The following is a 17293-nucleotide window of genomic DNA, read 5'->3' on the forward strand; positions in this document are numbered from 1 at the left end:
TGCTCACATATTCTATACTTTGAAATATTTAAACTTTTACTCTCTTGTGGTTAGGGATTTGCCCAAATGGGCAGATGATGTCATCAGTTAAGACTCTTTCAGAGCCAGCTGTCTAGTTTAAGGAAGTGGATGGCAATCAAATAAGCTGAAACCTTGAAGTCATAGTATGACATACTGTATGACATAGATACGTCATAAGACTGTCCTAGTCCAGCCACATGACGTCTGAAATCCACAACCAACATTATTGACCCAGTATATTTTTTTACATTGTAACTGAATTTTCTGCTACTTTTGTTGGCCAGGCCTGTCTTGTTAAAAAGATACACACCTGGACAAATAAATATGTCACCAGAGATGTAAGCAGAAAATGCTGTCGTGTGCACCCGTCATTGATGACTCCTCTGAAGAATGTAGTAATAAGTAAAGTATGTCTCTTTCAGCACACACAAGTACAGTTATCTGTGTCAAGCATTACTGAGGACTTGTCGACATATCCAGCCTGGGATGACCTTGCCCCACTGGTTGTGTCACTTGCCAGGAAATGCCATTGTGTGTACCTGTGTATGAGTAAGCGAATACTCATGCTGTTTCATCACAACTTAAATACCTCAGTCTAGTATCACAGCTATGACAATGGATGCCAGTCATTTTGTACCTTTTTTACCTCAAACAGTACTGTAAGCCTGCATACCAATCTGGGCATTGGAATACCGATACAACCACCACCTAAAATATCCAAACTTTGATACAAGTTAATTGAATGGGACAGTTTGGTCCATTCATATAGACCAAAATGTCATTATCCTGCCCCACTGCATGAGTGGCAGCCCAGATGGGCAAATGTGTCCATGGAAACATGGACAAATGTTGAAATGTACTTAATATACCTTTTAATGGCTTAAGTCCACTGGGCGTTCAAATTGATATCGATACCAAACAGGCAATCGACATAATATATGATTTCAAACCACAGCAGTTAATCGTTTAAAGTGTAAACAAAATAAAGACAACAGAGGTTGTCAATGTGGAAACTTTATTAAACCTGCTAAGAGAGGACCTGACTTGTGACTGGGAAAATTAAACACTGAAATGTATCTTAAGATTCAACTTGATGCACAGGAGACTGGTCCTAAATTGTTCCTAATCACAAAGCCTGTTTTCTCAAGAAAGAAGAATCAATGTTTTAGAAATGTGCTTCACTGTAGGATTCTGTGTGTAGTAAATCAATCTATAATGCCTTTGCCCTTATAGCATTGGCAGGATTAAATGAAAGCAAAATATCCCACAGGTGTTTCTCTGTACATACAGCAGAGAAGATCGAACTATTGAACTTTGTGTAAACCATCTTACATTCGTTCTCTGCCCTAGAAATAGCAGTACCATTGTAAACAGTGTAAACTAGTGTGTTTTCAGCATGTGAGATATTTAGTCCAACGTATCAAACACCCTCTATGAAAGAAATTTCTTTTTCAAACAAAAGGCACATATGCAGCAGCAGCTAGCAAAAAGCTTTTTGAAAACCAAAATGACATAACTTAATATTTTCACATTCAATGTATACTTTCTGGGATGTGTACACAGCTTCTTACAACAGCAAAAAAAGAAAGTAAAAGAACATTGCACAGTAACCGTACCAAGGATTTCTATATTTAAAATCACTTTAAAAACAAACTTGAACTTATTGAACATCCACCGAAAGGGAGGAAAACTACAATAGAACTACAAGAAAATAACAAACATTTCAAAAGTAATAAATTGTCTGGCCTTTTTTTCCTGGCAATCCTCATCATTGTAATGCAATTCCGTATGCCCATATTGTGTGTATCTTATTGTGCAATTTGTGCTGAATATACAATGGAAATATCCAAAAAAAACGGGTCGTATTGTAACCGGGGACTAGTCTTGAAAAATGGGGGTCGTCTTATAATCAGAGTACCGGTAGTCTTTTATTCGGCACAATACGGTACTATTCAAAACACCTTTAGCATGGGTGATTCAAATGAAGGAAGAAAATCCTGTTAGAAAACAAACAACTTTTTTGGTAGTCAATTCTATTTGGGCAATTAAATAATTAAATGAAGCAATGTTTTGGTTCATGGGAGCATTTACTGCACTTTGTAATCTTTCATTTAAGGCTATGAGTGGCCATCTAAAAGATTAATTGTGATCGAAATAAGTGGAAAAAATAATTATATTTAGTAAATGTAAATCTATCAAACAAAGTGCCAAGCGTTTTAGTAGTTCTCAAATGTATCTATGGCTATTGGTTTGTCTTTTAAATTAAATGAAAGATGTCACTAGTTCATAGAGGTTTTCCATAAGCTGCCTGACACTTGGCAGGGTAAAGACATCAGTCAAACGCAGAGGCCAAGTGCTAAAGGGCTCTCATACAGCACACAGTGAGCTGCTGTCTCAGAACTGGTCTGTCCTGCTCTGATTGTTGTTATCGTAGAGGTACATCTGGGAAGAGATCGTCAGGCATTGGCTAGTTTGCACTCAAATAATTTGAAAAAACATTTGTTTTAACCTGCTTGGTGTACTGTATGGGTGGGGTGGATCTGACATGTAGCTTGAGACACCGAGTAACAGACAGATGAGAAAATCACAACAAAGTATCTGCATACTTTTGGATATCAACTGAATTGCCTTGATCTGGTCTAAAGTTAGCTAGAATGCGTTTTACCCCTTTGTGTTTCTTACATTGCTTTTATGTAACCACATTTATTCTCTTTGTGATCTGCAACATTTGAAAATGTGTTAACTCACATAATGAACTACAACATGCAATACAGTAGGTGTTGAGAAAACACTATACATCTTAGGCAAATCCACACAACACAACACAACTGTGGGACATTTTCTTGGGGGTGGCTTACCTGGCAGAGGTCAGCAACAACACTCACGTTCCGAAAGACAGCCACAACTCTAGCTTATAACTGGAAACATTTATGAGAGGCAAGATCACTCTTTGTGCCAAAAGCATTTTCTACTACAATTACAGCTCTTTAGAGAGAGTAGGGAACACATGTCCAGCTGTGAGAAGCCACCACTGCCACTGTACCTTGCTTGCGTTCTGTTCTGCCTCGGCTCCGCTGTTTCCATCTATGCTGTGGCAGAAAACTTCCAAAGGGCCTCGCGCTCAAACTCCTCCATCTCCTTCTCCAGACTGTCATTGTCGCCCGGCCCGTCATCCTCCAAAATGTCTGCCATGTCCTCCAGGATGTCTGCCACTTCCTCGGCGAAGTCAGCGAACAGAACCCGGTCATGGGTAAAGACGCCGCCTTTGAAGAACTCTGCAGTCAGCTTGCGGATCTGGTCTTTGCTCTCTGTCGGAGAACCTTCCAGCTTGCTCAGGTAACCCTCCAGCAGCTCCTCAAATTCAGACAGCTCCACAGGGTAGAGCCCCTCCTTGACGGCACAGTCTTCCACGCTGTTGCATCCCACCAGAGGGCGGACAATGCGTCGGAGCTTCACCTCCTGGTGCTTCCAGAAGTTGTCTTGGTTGTACTGGCGAGACTGGTGATGGTTCTGCTGGTGTTGATGGTGGCTGTGGGACGTCTTTGTTGGTGGGCTATGCCAGATTTTCTCCTTCCTTCTGTCATCTCTGTCCATCCTGCGCTCGTCCTTCTTCCTCTCCCACTCGTCCTGGTTTTTCCTCCATGCCTCTTTATGAGAGTTTTGCTTGTGCGACTTCCAGTCCTCTCTCCTCTCCTCTTTCTCTCTCCGGCCTCCGTCTTTGGAGTGCTTCATCTCCTTCTCTCCCCTCCATTCCTTCTTCTCCTCTTTCTTCCAGTGTTCCCTGCTAGCCTCTTTTCCCTTGTTCCCAGTCCACTTTGACTCCCACGGCTTCTTCTTGTCCAGCTTGTCAACCTGCTCAGACAGCCTCTTCTGGATCTCCTCCAGGCTGTCCCTCACGCCCTTCTTATGGCCTCCCTCTCTCTTCTTCATCCCCTCCAGCCTCTTTCTGCTCTCCTCTAGGAGAACCTTTTGTCTTTGGAGTTCTTCCTTCAGCCTGCTTCCATCTCTGGAGTCTCCCTTCTTCTCAGGTCCTGCTACTCCGTTCTGGCTGCTCTTCCCTGGTTCACTAGGCTGAGTATTTGGGATTGGTGCAGGTGTTGGCGTGGCCGGATTAGCTGCGGAGGAAGCATCACATAATTTGTTAGTATATTGTATATTGTATTATGTGTTCATTCCCATATCGCTTCATTGGAAGGAATATATAATACTTTATGACAATTGACATGGTTGTTCTGTGTGTTCCTCATTACTGATGAAAGATTATGTAGGTATAATGTATGCCTTCAATGCCTTGTATAGTATATACACGTATGTGTTCTAAAGCAGAAAAATAAAAATAAATAAAAAATAATGTTTAGGGGACTATATATTGCTGTAAATAAGTGGTTACATACATTTTATTTATTTATTTTTATTTCAATAAACACTTTATGGATTGATAAAATAATAATCTGAAAGTGGCACTAGCAATGCACTGAGGAAACCAGGAATCCCTCTAATCAATCACCTGAATTTATATGCATGATAATTTTAAGAATTGCTGAATAATATGGAATATTGAGGGGGAATGATTGTAGTGTGAAATAATTGAGACCCATCAGTACAAAGTAGGGGTGTTCCAATTCGAATATTGGAGTCCCTATCTCGAACCTTGTTTTTCCCCCTCAAGATCATCCCATTCTGATACCTATCTTATTTATTATTTATTAGTTATTTTCTTTTGCTTTATTTAAAGCTTTTCCGTTCAGAGGAATCACAGGATCTGACTTTCATAAAAATACCTTATGGTATTTTGGAGAGATACCAATGGGGTCGGTGGTTGACCCCATGGTTGGTGCTGACACCATGGTCTTTAAGGTCACATTCATACCAGAGAGCTTTGCTGCGATTAAAACGAATTCTGCTGCGCATTTTCAGAAAGTGCACTTCGTTTGGCAGGTGTGAAGGCTCATTCGAATCGTAATGCGTATCAAAGAACCGCATTATACTCCGAGCAAAAACGGGGGTTTCGCTTCGCTTCCAATCGCACTACGATTCGGTGCAGATGTGAATGCAATCCGCAGTAAATAAAGGAAATTAAGCAAACAATGTAGCGGGTGAGGAGCTGAACACAGTTGGAGACGGAGAAAGCATATTTTACGCAGCGCAAAGATGTCCCGTTACCGTGGATAGACATGGTCGAATGAGGAGACTGAAGCCCTGATCGAAATGAGGACGAGTACATTAATCAATTGCTTAAGAAAACACATAAACACTGCAGTGCAGTGTAATAGTATTATAGCCTACAGAATATTCTGTCTGTCTGTGCGTGCCGTAAACATGGAGTGCTGTCACTGTGTGGGGACTAGTGGGGACTGGAACTTTCATCTCAATAAACGTGTAAACATTTTGCGCTGCTGTCTGTTATATCAGTGCGCTCAGCGCTGTGCCTGCATGCCCAAAAGAACAGTGTGTGGCACTGTGGCTGCGTGCGTATAGTGAGAGAGAGAGAGAGAGAGGGGGGGGGGTCCAGTCCCAGACGGCACGACACATGCACGTTATGAGTATAATTTTATCACAATAGATTTCACTGTGTTGTAGGCTGTGTTGTAGGCTAGGTTTATGAATGGAACACATTGATAAAGGTCCCCCCTGCTGCGTTTCCAATTGCTACGGATGACAGTGTGAAGGCAAACCGCAGCAAATTAAATATGCAAGAATCCCAAAATCTCCGCCCATACGCATGAGTCTACCGAAGTATTAGGTGAGAATGTGACCTAAGATTAGTTTGGCAATGACTGATCCAGTCATTTGGAGCTGTGAAAATCTGACAATTTAAAATCGGTGCCAGATCGAACGGAGCATCACTAGTACAAGGTGAAATAATAAAAAATAAAATAAAATACTGTGAATTTCATCATCTCATTACTCAAAAGGTAATTGCACATTTCTATCAATCACCTTCACTTTCATTCCCATTATCATTGAAGGGCTTCAGTCTAGCATGGGCTAAAAATAAATACCACAGTGTTTTGTGCAGTATACCTGTGAGCTGTGTGAGTTCAGTAACCCTGGCCCTTAGAGTCTCCAACTCCTCCTTCAGGCCAGGTAGGGAGGACAACTCCTCCTTCATCCTCCAGCTCTCTCTACCATTTCCACCATCCTTTGCTGCTGCTGCAGCTGATGCTGCTGCTTTCAGTGCCAAATCTAATCCTTCTTTCTGGGACTGAAATAGAAGAGAAAAAGGGGTCAAATTAAATTGCTTTAAAAGGGTCATTAGTCCGGCAGCCGACAGGCTTCTTTCGTTTAAAGTGGGAGATTTGGTACTAGGCCTTACCCGTTCTGAATATATGAACACCAAATTATGTACGTTTATGTAATTATGTAATTAAGTGGGTAATGCGATGTAATAGATCACATTACTGAATGGGAGGAAATTGGCCTGTCTCGCTATAGCACACGACGCACGTAGGCTCCGCTATTGCAAACATAGCAGATTTATCCCCCAAAAAGCATGTTTTTGCAATAAACGTTTTAATAAAATGCTTTTGCACACCTACAGGGAGCGACAAGTACGTAGGAGAGGGTACGATGCCCAACAATGAAAAAGGAACAAACACCCACACACTGTCTTCAAATACAGTGAACCAACTTTTAATAGGGAAACAGCAACGTTTCGGCCTATGCAGCCTTCATCCGGCTATCTTTAAGGTAAAGACATCCTATGCCTGCCATAGGATGTAAATGGTAGGGTTACAAGAAACCCCTATAAAAAATTGCTCAATACTGACAGCCGGTCAGCAAGTGGATTCATGAATGTATACAGACAATATTTTAGGCCAATAAAAAAAAGACGTCCACCTCGGCTGCCGGACTACATGCAGTACACAACAGCATAATATACTATATAACAAATATTTTTAAATGTGTTCATGATCTTGCCCAAGTGGTAATTTGTCCTCAGTTAAAAGGGCCAGGTACAGTAGGTAGGGTGACCAGATGCCCCTCTTTGCGTGGGACAGTCCCTCATTTTCAGACTTTTCATTCAGCCCACAAATCGAGACCCTGTCCCACATTGTGACTGGCAGGCATCAGTGCTCATATGCCCCATTAGTTAGTCCCCTAATAGTTGGTGTTCTGTTGTAAAGCTCCCTCATTGTCTCTTTTCCTGCAAGATGTGTTTTAAGCAGGATAAAAATAACATGAGAAATATCGCCTATAGGCTACATACAGTATCAAGTCGGCCATACCACCCATGACCAAATTTAAATTTAAAACAAAACACGAGACGCCAGAGCGGTTTAATAACAACATGATAGGTAATATTAGGCCTATGGTCAAATGTGACATCAAGGCATTTAATAGCAACTTAAGTAATACAGTGATGTATCCTGAGGTCAACGGGGTTTCGGGTCTCTCAACATCATACCCCTCACTCAGGCGACCCAGCCGGGAGTGATCAAGTCCCGATTTACGTCCCAGTAGCTACCCTCAATCAGTCCCACTAGGGACTGGGAAAAAACAGGGGCACACAATCCGTTGGAACTACTCCAGAACTACTCTGCCAGGGCTGGGAGGTACACTTCTGGCCTACTAATAGAATCACCACAAAGGGATCAGCAGCCAGCAACCAAAAGGTAGCAACGGTAGCAACACCACTTTTGGTCAGTCATCTTATTCAGGAATGCCCAATACTACCAACTGAAATAAAAAGACAAACTGATCTAAAAATATTTAATGAAAAGGTTAAACACTGGTTGAAGTCGGGCCAGAGGTGCGAACACGAATATGTTAAGCACATTTTTAATTGTTGAAAGTTCGGGAATGTTATTACTTTTGTACTTTAGATCAGAGCTTCTTGCACGTCGTTTTTGTAAAATTATTGTTTTTAGTAGGTAGAGTATATAGGCTTAACCAGGGACTGGGGTTACAAATTAGCCTTGGCTATAAACCCCATATACAATGCAACGGTTTCATGTTTTTATAAGTTGACATTGTTTTTTTGTATTGTCCCTGTTAAATAAACGTATATATAAAATATAATAATATTTTAAATACAAAATAATGTGGTTCTTCTTTTTTTTAAAGATATTTTTTGCGGCTTACGCCTTTTATTGATTTTTTAAGGGACAGATAGTAGGCTGACAGGAAACGGGAGAGAGATGGGGGGATGACATGCGGTAAAGGCCGTGTCGGGTTCGGGAGTCGAACCCGCGGCACACCGCGACTGGATCACCAGTCCGGTGCCCAGACCGTTACGCTACGGCCTGGGCCTAATGTGGTTCTTCTGTTAAGAGTATCGTAGTGATCAAGCTAGTGATATCCAGGACTTTAAATGACATGATGGGCCACGAAATATGCATATGACCAGATTATGTACTTCAAAATCGAAATAAATAATTATATCGTCTTATATAACACACGCTGAATCATACCGTGTAGTGTATGCTGTAGTATTTGATGAAAACTATGATAAGGTTTTTATGACAATGACGGAAAATGCACAAAGCCAGGCACTTGGGTGGCGCAGTGGTAAAGTCCCTGCCCACCACCACGGAGGTTGCATTGGGCTTTGTCGGGCATCTATGCAAACAGAATTGGCCCCCGTGTTTGGGGGAGGGAAGCCGGACGGGGGAGCGTGATATTAGTCATCATTGCATGTACTTCTATGGGCTGAGCAGGGTGTGTTGGGCGGGAGAAGTAGGACAAAGGCGCCATGTCCTCCCGGTGAGGGCCCCTCACTGTCAGGTGAGTCAGTAGGACAAAGGCCCTATGTCCTCCCGGTGGGGGCCACTCACTGTCAGGTGAGTCAGTAGGACAAAGGCCCCATGTCCTCCCGGTGGGGGCCCCTCACTGTCAGGTGAGTCAGTAGGACAAAGGCCCCATGTCCTCCCGGTGGGGACCCCTCACTGTCAGGTGAGTCAGTAGGATACAACAGCAGTGACAACACAGAAATGTGTGTGGTGAGGAATGAATTGGCATAATGACTTAGGGGAGGAAAAGGGGCTAAAAACAATTGGCTACTCTAAATAAAAGAAAGAAGATGCACAAGGCCATACATACTGTCAGTTGTCGACATCATACATACTGTAAGATGGAGTTTGATTGGAAGAGATTGGCCACTGGCCAGGATTCATATTTATGCTTTTACTGTTACTGTAATTTGTTGACAGACGAAAAAGTATGTACATATGTAGTAACACCATTAACACCAATAACACCATAGTTAACACCATTTAGGCAGAACTGTATTTATTACATTGCAGTCTCTACACCTCTAGCCTCGGGTACCCATGCGGTACCATACGTTGTTATTGATCTCTGTGGGGATATTGATATTCATAGCACCAGTACAGTATGCATGAAAAACAAGCAAGAGGAGAGATAACTAAGATGTAGTAGCAATGTATATCTCTGTCGTGAATGAACAGTATGAGACTATCTAGTGTTTTAGTGGCCTTATAGTGTTGACGGGGTGTAGACCTACAGTATGCAAATAAAAATGAACATACAGTATCCAATTTACTAACACTTGGTATTAATCAACAAATGATATACACCAACCTCCAGCTGTGCTTCAAGTTGAGAGATTTGTTGGTTTTCCTGTGCCAGTTTTTCCAGTAGCTCTTTTACATAATGTGGATCACCATTAAGCCAGTCCTGTTTGAAAAATCCAAATTCATTGGCAAATAAATAACCAAATCATTACAGTGATTTATTGTGTTCATCATGTTCTCTTTGGGTATTTGTTTTTTACCATTTCTCAATTTCAAGGCACATACCACACAACATGCAAATCTGAAAACATGAGTGAATTGAGACAAGGAGACATAATTCAAGGACAAACCTGGTTTTGTTCTCCATCGCTCAGTTCAGGGGAGTCAGAGTCATCTGTCAGATAAGAAAGTAACATGTTTCACATGCGTTACAAAAGACACTCTTTATTGCCATGTTGCTGCCAAGGCCTCTTAGAATACCAATCGCTGTTGTTGTTAAATACTCATGAACTCTGGCACTACAAACAGATCTACAGAGTTTAGCGTTGTTACTTTAAAAATGTTACTTCAACTTTTACTTAATTCTTTCCCAAGTCCGTATATATACGTTGGTTTTTTCAACCAAGGTTCATGTTTTAGTTTGTTATTAGAGAAAGTAAAAGATGAGCGTACATTTTGTTTAATTAGCTGCTTTCGTTCATTTTAGCGATTTTAGCTATTTTTGGACAGGGGAGGGGGGGCATTCAAACATGGGGCAAAATATGTAATTCTTTACAACATTTTATAGCAATTTATTTTTATTTTATTTACTATAGTCCTACTGGACCCCATAAAATTACATCTGGCCACAAAAGATGACGGGATCTATTGAATGTTAAGGGGGAGGTGACAAACTGACATATTGAGCCTACAACACACAGTATGGCATACCCCTAGTACCCCCCTTCACATTCAGTAGATCCCGTGATCTTGTGTGGCCAGATGACATTTCCTGGAGTCTAGTAGGACTATAGTAAATGATAATAAAGAAATCGTCGTAAAATATTTTTTACTTAGCCCCATGTTCGAACCCGTCAAAAATTGCTAAAATCGCTAAAACGAAAGAAAGCAGCAAATGGAAAAAAGTTAACACCCATCTTTTACTTTCTCTAATAACAACCTAAAACATGAACCTTGGTTGAAAAAGGGTGTGTGAAACACAGTTTGAAACAGATGAGGATTTAGAGATCATGGTTCAAGGATTGTCAAAACAATATTCACATTTATGTGCATTCAATTAAACATACTCATGCCAAACCCTTTACAATCACATGCAAATCTGTAAAAGAGTTTAAGCCAGGTGGAGTAGATTAACATCTTCTGTTATCTGAACTCACCGGAGAGGAAAAGGGAGCCTAAGCAGAGTACAACTAGAGCACCCACAATGCATCTGTTCATGGAGAACCCACGCTTCTCCTCCTTCTTCTGGACCAGCTGGAACACCGCATCCTCCTCCTCGTCATCCTCATCTGATGTTCTTGGTCTTGGGGCTTCAAAGAACGGCACATTCCTCCTTCTTAGACCATCGTCATCACTGCTGGTGTCACCTCTAGCGAAGTCAAAACTAGTGGATGTCTGAACGTGAGCTGAAAAAAAAAAGAAAAAGCTAAAATGATAGATGTAATGTAAAGTACTGCACATACAGTATAGTGTGCATGTGTTTGAAATAAACCAATAATACATGTGGGCCTAAAATTAAAGAAAACAGTGACTGCTAGATACTAACAGTCACTGTTTCTATCGATCAGAGGAAAAGCTCAGTGCCAGAGGTTCGGAAAAACATACTCGACAAATCATTCATTTTAAAGAAAAAATTTAAAATGAATAGGATATGTACAAAAAATGTCAGTGAAACTGGAAAAAAATGTATTTTCTCACTCAATTGTAACAATATTAATTTCATGCTTGAAGGCGTTTAATTTCTCAGCAGGGTGAATGCCTGCTTGCCATAACAATGATCTTCCAGTCACCAGCCTGCTGTGAAAACATATTCACAAGTTGTTCTAAGTGTCCCTGAGCAAGACATTTAACCCCCAACTGCTTTCTGCATGTAGTATTACATTAATATTTAGGATGGAAATACTGAGGATTTTCACATGTGCAAATGTACCGTGAGTCAGTGACATATACCACAACAATTGGAAAACGTGAATGTGAAAATGACTGGAATCCCTTCACATCATTGAGCTCTCTCTGCTGTTGTTTTGTTTTGTGATCCAATGTCATCATAACTGGATAAAATGCAAGACAGAGTTGTCTACTGCAGGCTGCAACTCACCTCCTATGTGGTAGCCGGATGAAACACATTTTCGAGCAAAGTATAAATCAGGTTTAATTGTCTTCTGGTGTGTACATGTCATCAGTATCAGTTCTATAAATCAGCCGACAGGTAGTGGATTAGCTACAACACGAATATTTGCCAGCATAATCCCTTAAACCAAATTCCAATACCCAAAATCTCAGCCACTCGAGTCGCTCACTCACACACGCTCACTCCAGCATGGTGTTACGTTGAAATCCGTGACCTGACGAAATATGTGACCCTCTTGTGGACATCACATAACTTACATGGAGGTCTTTAAATACGTGGCCTAAATACCGCTATAGGTTTAATTCTAATAAACACACTGCAATGATTTATGTTCAGACACAGACTTTATGTGATGTCTACACGTTTGTCACATATTTCAGCAGGTTACCAATTTCACTGTAACACCCCCATGCTGGAGTGTGTGTTAGTGAGCGAGTGGCCAAGATTTTGGGTATTTGAATTCAGCTCTAGGCATAACAGTAGCCAGTACCAGTATCTACTTCCTGAAGGATAGGCAAGCAGAAATTACATCATAAAAACATAGCTGATATTTCACCCTACTGCATTCGGAATGAGGTCTTTTTTCTTTTCTTTTTAATGATATGCCAAATGCCTAATTGGAGAAGACAAAGAATAAGACAAAGCTAGTAAAGCCCAAAAGTAATACCCCCAGTGTATAAATAATAAATCACACCTGTGTGAACCGAGTGGTGCAACTCCCCTCTCCCCCCTCCTCTCTCTCTCTCTCTCTCTCTCTCATTAGAAGGCAACAGTGCAGCACTATCTCTCTCTCTCTGTTTCTAGCACAACAGTGCCCCTACTGGTACTCATAGTCATACCACTGGTGCTCATGGCCACATAGGTAGTCACATAGGTGAACACGGAGATTGCTGTTCCTTGGAGTGGTTGCACCACTCAAAAATCAGACCTGAGTGGTGCTGTACTGTACTGTACTGTACTGTACTGTACTGTACTGTACTGTACTGTACTGTACTGTACTGTACTTGTATTGTACGTGTGTGTGTGTGTGTGTGTTAGGCTGCGTAACATTGACACTTGGTGGTGAAAAAAAAACGATATTTCCGTGCTTAAGGCATACATACATACAGACAGACATACAGAGGGACACACATTGCTGCGTATAGGAGTGGCTAGCACCACTCAAAAGCAATGCGTGGGAACTTTCCACTGAACAAAAAATTGTGGTTCTCATAGCATCTTGATTCTTGAATAATCCCATACTGTACCTTCTACTTCCTTAGCCTGGGTCACTTTCTCAGGCATCTCAATTTCATCCTTCTCTACTGCTGGTTCCTCTTCTCCCGTCTCATTTGGTCCAACAATCTCTGGTGCTGATACCAAAGCCTCTGGTTCTGAGGCCTCTGACACCAAGCCTTGTGGTGCTGGGGCGTCGGACACCCAGGCCTCTGGCACTGAGGCCTCTGACACAAAGGCCTCTGGTGCTGAGGTGTCAGAGACGATGGTCTCTGGGGCAAAGGATTTTGGTGTTTTGACCTCTGGTGTTGTGGTCTCTGTGACTGGACTTGGCGGATCAGAACTCCCTGAAGCTGGGCTAACACTGGCATCAACATGGGAAGGTGGCTCGCTGGAGTTAAGGGTTTCCACCGGATGGCTAACCTCTAGTTCTGTGACAGGGTCAACACTTTCCACAACAGTAGGCGCCATATCAGTGGGGATGTCAAGCATAGGTTCTGCAGGGGCGGTGAACTCTGGCACAAAAGGAGCAGGGCTTGACTCTGGCTCAAGTTGAGGCTCAGGCTCAACATCAAGCTCAATCTCCTCTGGAAAGGGTTCAGTGAAAGGAATGTCAAGTACAGCTCCCACACTGATGTTGGTGACAAAGGGTATGGCACCCAATTGGTCATTGTCGCTGGGGGAGCTGGTTACCATGTCGTGGATAATTGGAGCCTGGCTCTCTGTGTCATAGTCCAGAGGGAGAAAGGGGTCAGTGGGAGGAGTATGTGACAGAGTGGGACTGGAAGGTACTGGACCCACGCTGGATTCTGGAGAGGTTTCTTGACATACCTAGAATCAAAAGGTAATAGCATTAGTATTCGGCATATAAAAGCGTTCCCAGTTTAGCTCAATTCATAAGAGAATTAGATTAACATACAATCTGGGCATTACATTGTAATGGGGGCCAGCTATGCTGAATATGTAAGTACTATAAAGAGTATTAGCTAGTCCCCACAGGAATCCGCAGAGAAAAAGTCTTGATTCCGCGGAGAACATTCCTAATTCAGCGGAGAACAATCCTTGATTCCGTGGTTTAGATAATATTCGTGGACACCTAAAATTACCAACAGCTGAGACAGTTATGTAGAGAAATCTGACAGGCATTCAAAAGGAACTAAAATGTCATGTTAACGTCCTGTAAGTAGACTTAGAAATAAAACTAGTGTTGACTAATCTTCATTACACGTGGCTCTTATTTTGAAGAGGAAGTCAGCGCACAGGAAGTTATGCAGTGCTTCTGCTAAACCACGACCATAATTATTTACATTATGAAAACCATGCATCTTGAACAACACTGGGATTACTTAAACATGGAACCTGCAGTAGTATGTGAGTAATTACTTTTATCTGTGTTGGATGTTTGTTTTGGTTTCAGTGGTTGAGCTGCTGGGGTTGAGCTGCTTAACGACTAAACGTCTGTATCCCGAGAGTAAAAACGGGGGCATCCGACTATTCCACGGACATTCTACTATTCCGCGGACGGTCGAGAATTCCACGGGCGGCTTTGAAATCAGAGGTAAATTCCGCGATCGTGGAATTGCGGATTCCTGTGGGGACTAATTAGCTAAACCCTAGAAATGTGTCATGTTATGTCAATCTTCTGTGTAATAGTCACTGACCTCGTGGCCCTCCTCAGACAAGATAGTTTCTATTGGAATCTCACTTGACTTGATCTCCATAGCTGCCCCTGGAATAGCATTAATATAATGTCAAACAGGCAATGATGAATTTGTCAACCTTTTATCATTTCACACATTTGAAGAAAGTACTCGGTACAAAATAAAAAATAAAATAAAATAAAGAAGTCAAAGTTAAAACACATTTAATCCTCTTTGCTAAGCACTACCTGCCAGTTCCTCTGAGAGACTAGAGACATCGCCCAGGCTCTCAGTGCCATCATCAACTGCACCTAGATTCTCCACAGCAGCTTCCTATAGAGAACAAAGGTCAAAGGAGATGAGGGTTACAAGCAGCTAAGCCTCCACTCCACTCACCTTGACATCCCAACCTACTTTACATGAGTTATCGCATGCCACAGGGATGTGAAGAGGCTACACACTCACAAGTTTATGTAACGCAAATGAGACTACGACACCCACCCACACCTGCAACCCTACCAGTCACCCATGCACACCCAGTTTGAGGGGTTAATTACAACAGCAGAGAATAGCTGTAACACACATTTTCCCACAAAACTGGAGGAAAATATACTGTTGCTAGATAATATTGTCTGTCTGTGCTGTGTAAAAATGTTTCATCATCTCATTCTCAATGCGTGTTCGTGGTGGAGGGTATATTCAATATATCATGTAACAGTTGGCAATTCCAAGATTTTAAGCTTGCTTCCTTCGCATTTGTTGTAAGTAAAGTCGTGTTGTGTGCGTGCATAAAAGCATTACCTGTCATGTAAATTTCATGTAAAATAAAGTAAACTGGGGGTCCTTGAAATGAAAACGTTTGAGAGTCACAGTCACTGGTCTGTGCATGCATGCAAGGCCTCAGTGCTGAGCTGGCTTTTTCTTACCTCAGGGGAGAGGAGGGTCCAACTATTTGTTGAGGAGCCGGTGCTGCCTGTACTGTTACTGTTGTCAGACATCGCCCTCTTCAGGCTTAACTAAGCATAAGACAGGCTTCTGATTCAATGTGGAATCCTGCAAACGACGACAGAAATAACACCACTATGTTGAACACGCCTCACCACAAGCCTGTAGTAGTAAGCCAACTAGCCACATTATTGTCTAGGGGGTTCATTGGGCCTTTTTGTAATTTAGAACAGATCACTTAAGACATAATTGTATGGAGTGTCAAATTATAGCCAGATTGTGCGTATCATGTGTAGTGTATCAACGATTCAACATGACAAACTATAGTGTTTTCTATCATTGTTGACAGACACAACCTTTGGTTTGCACTGTCACTGATTCTAGTTTCGGACAATTCGATCCTTTGCGATGAATAAAAGATTATTTTTCGGTTGCCAGTTGCCACAACACAAGTTATATAACGCTTGGTGACATGACATCCACGATGCGCACGAATCGATGCGTTACGTACACAGTACACTCCATATAGAAAGGGCAAAAACACATTTCTTGATTGCATTCATCATCGATGTTATTAATATGGAACCATTCAGCCAGGCTCTCTCTCTCGCTCGTGTTCAATCTAGAGTGGACAGCTAAATGACCAGAGACGTTAAAATCCAGAAATATGCAACCCGTTGACTACCAGAAAACAAAACAAGGATTTATACTCACTTAGAGCCCTATATTTGAAGCTATGTTTACAATATGAAACCATGCGAACGAATGAAAAGGCAGTGATTGTAGGCTTCGCATGTTGCTACAAATTTCAAGGTCTACTCATGATGGTAAACAAAGGATGGTGGCTGAATATTCCCACTATTCTCTTCCGTGTTCCCATAAAGCACCCCCCCCCCCCCATGCAAGCTGGCGTTTCACACCGTCACGCCTGTTATTTTACAACACATTATACCCGAAGAATCACATTTTACCTCGCTTTGCATTCACACTTCCACGTGTATTTTGTTTTTCTTCAAATACCCCCTTTTTTGCAATGAACGCACTAAGCCGCTTCTTTCTCCTGAACTTGGTAACTTTGGGAATTCCAAACTGCGTCACGGGAAACGCAGGCGCGTCTTCTCCAATAGGATTTCAGATCAGGCCACGTTGCCACCGCCCCTAAACCCGAGGCAGCCAATCGGAACGATGTGTCGTGTCAGGGAAAAGGACGCATATTCTCAGCTTGATTGACACTTGCAGGTGAAAGTAGCAGATGATGAATATAGATAGCTTTTTCAATGGGTTGTTGGGTGAACTTAACACTGAAGATACATGCGTGGCGACGTGCACATATATACTGAACTCCCACCAGCCCTACACTGACACGTCTGCAGAGCTAAATCTGTCTGGGGGAGTCAGTGGGGACCTTCCAGTGTGGACAGCCCCTCAGGCTGGTTGCATGACCACGACCATGTGTTTCATCATAATGTCCCCCTTTATGTGTGCCACATTGGGCGCATCTGTTGTCTGTGTGGAGTGTGGTTATACTGGTTGTTGGCACTTTTACTTCTAAACCAAAAGGAAATGCCACTCGGAGCTCTGTAGTTAACTGTACCGTAATTTTACCTAAGAAACGTTCATTCATATGTTGTTAAGCCTTTACTGTA

General features: G+C 42.1%; 1 protein-coding gene across 1 annotated transcript; it reads right to left on the reverse strand.

Moving 5' to 3' along the window:
* Positions 1 to 1628: 1628 nt before the first annotated feature.
* pbxip1a (pre-B-cell leukemia homeobox interacting protein 1a) lies at positions 1629 to 16929 on the reverse strand. The gene is made up of 10 exons (XM_083785722.1): positions 16619 to 16929; positions 15629 to 15755; positions 14951 to 15035; positions 14724 to 14791; positions 13095 to 13893; positions 10874 to 11122; positions 9848 to 9891; positions 9565 to 9660; positions 6046 to 6226; positions 1629 to 4136 (listed from the first exon to the last, which is right to left on the reverse strand). The coding sequence occupies exons 2-10, from the start codon at positions 15698 to 15700 to the stop codon at positions 3106 to 3108; spliced, it is 2625 nt and encodes an 874-aa protein (XP_083641848.1). The 5' UTR covers positions 15701 to 15755; positions 16619 to 16929; the 3' UTR covers positions 1629 to 3105.
* Between the last annotated feature and the right edge of the window lie 364 nt (positions 16930 to 17293).

This window comes from Protomyctophum parallelum, assembly GCF_964188405.1.
Source record: "Protomyctophum parallelum genome assembly, chromosome: 1".
NCBI lineage: Eukaryota > Metazoa > Chordata > Actinopteri > Myctophiformes > Myctophidae > Protomyctophum > Protomyctophum parallelum.

Excerpts from the sequence above, each read along its gene's own strand:
- pbxip1a (XM_083785722.1), bottom strand. The coding sequence starts at position 15,700 with ATGTCTGACAACAGTAACAGTACAGGCAGCACCGGCTCCTCAACAAAT. Across the intron at positions 13,894-14,723 it reads TGTCTGAGGAGGGCCACGAG|GTATGTCAAGAAACCTCTCC; the intron begins GTCAGTGACTAT and ends TTTTGATTCTAG. Across the intron at positions 9,892-10,873 it reads AGGCTCCCTTTTCCTCTCCG|ATGACTCTGACTCCCCTGAA; the intron begins GTGAGTTCAGAT and ends CTTATCTGACAG.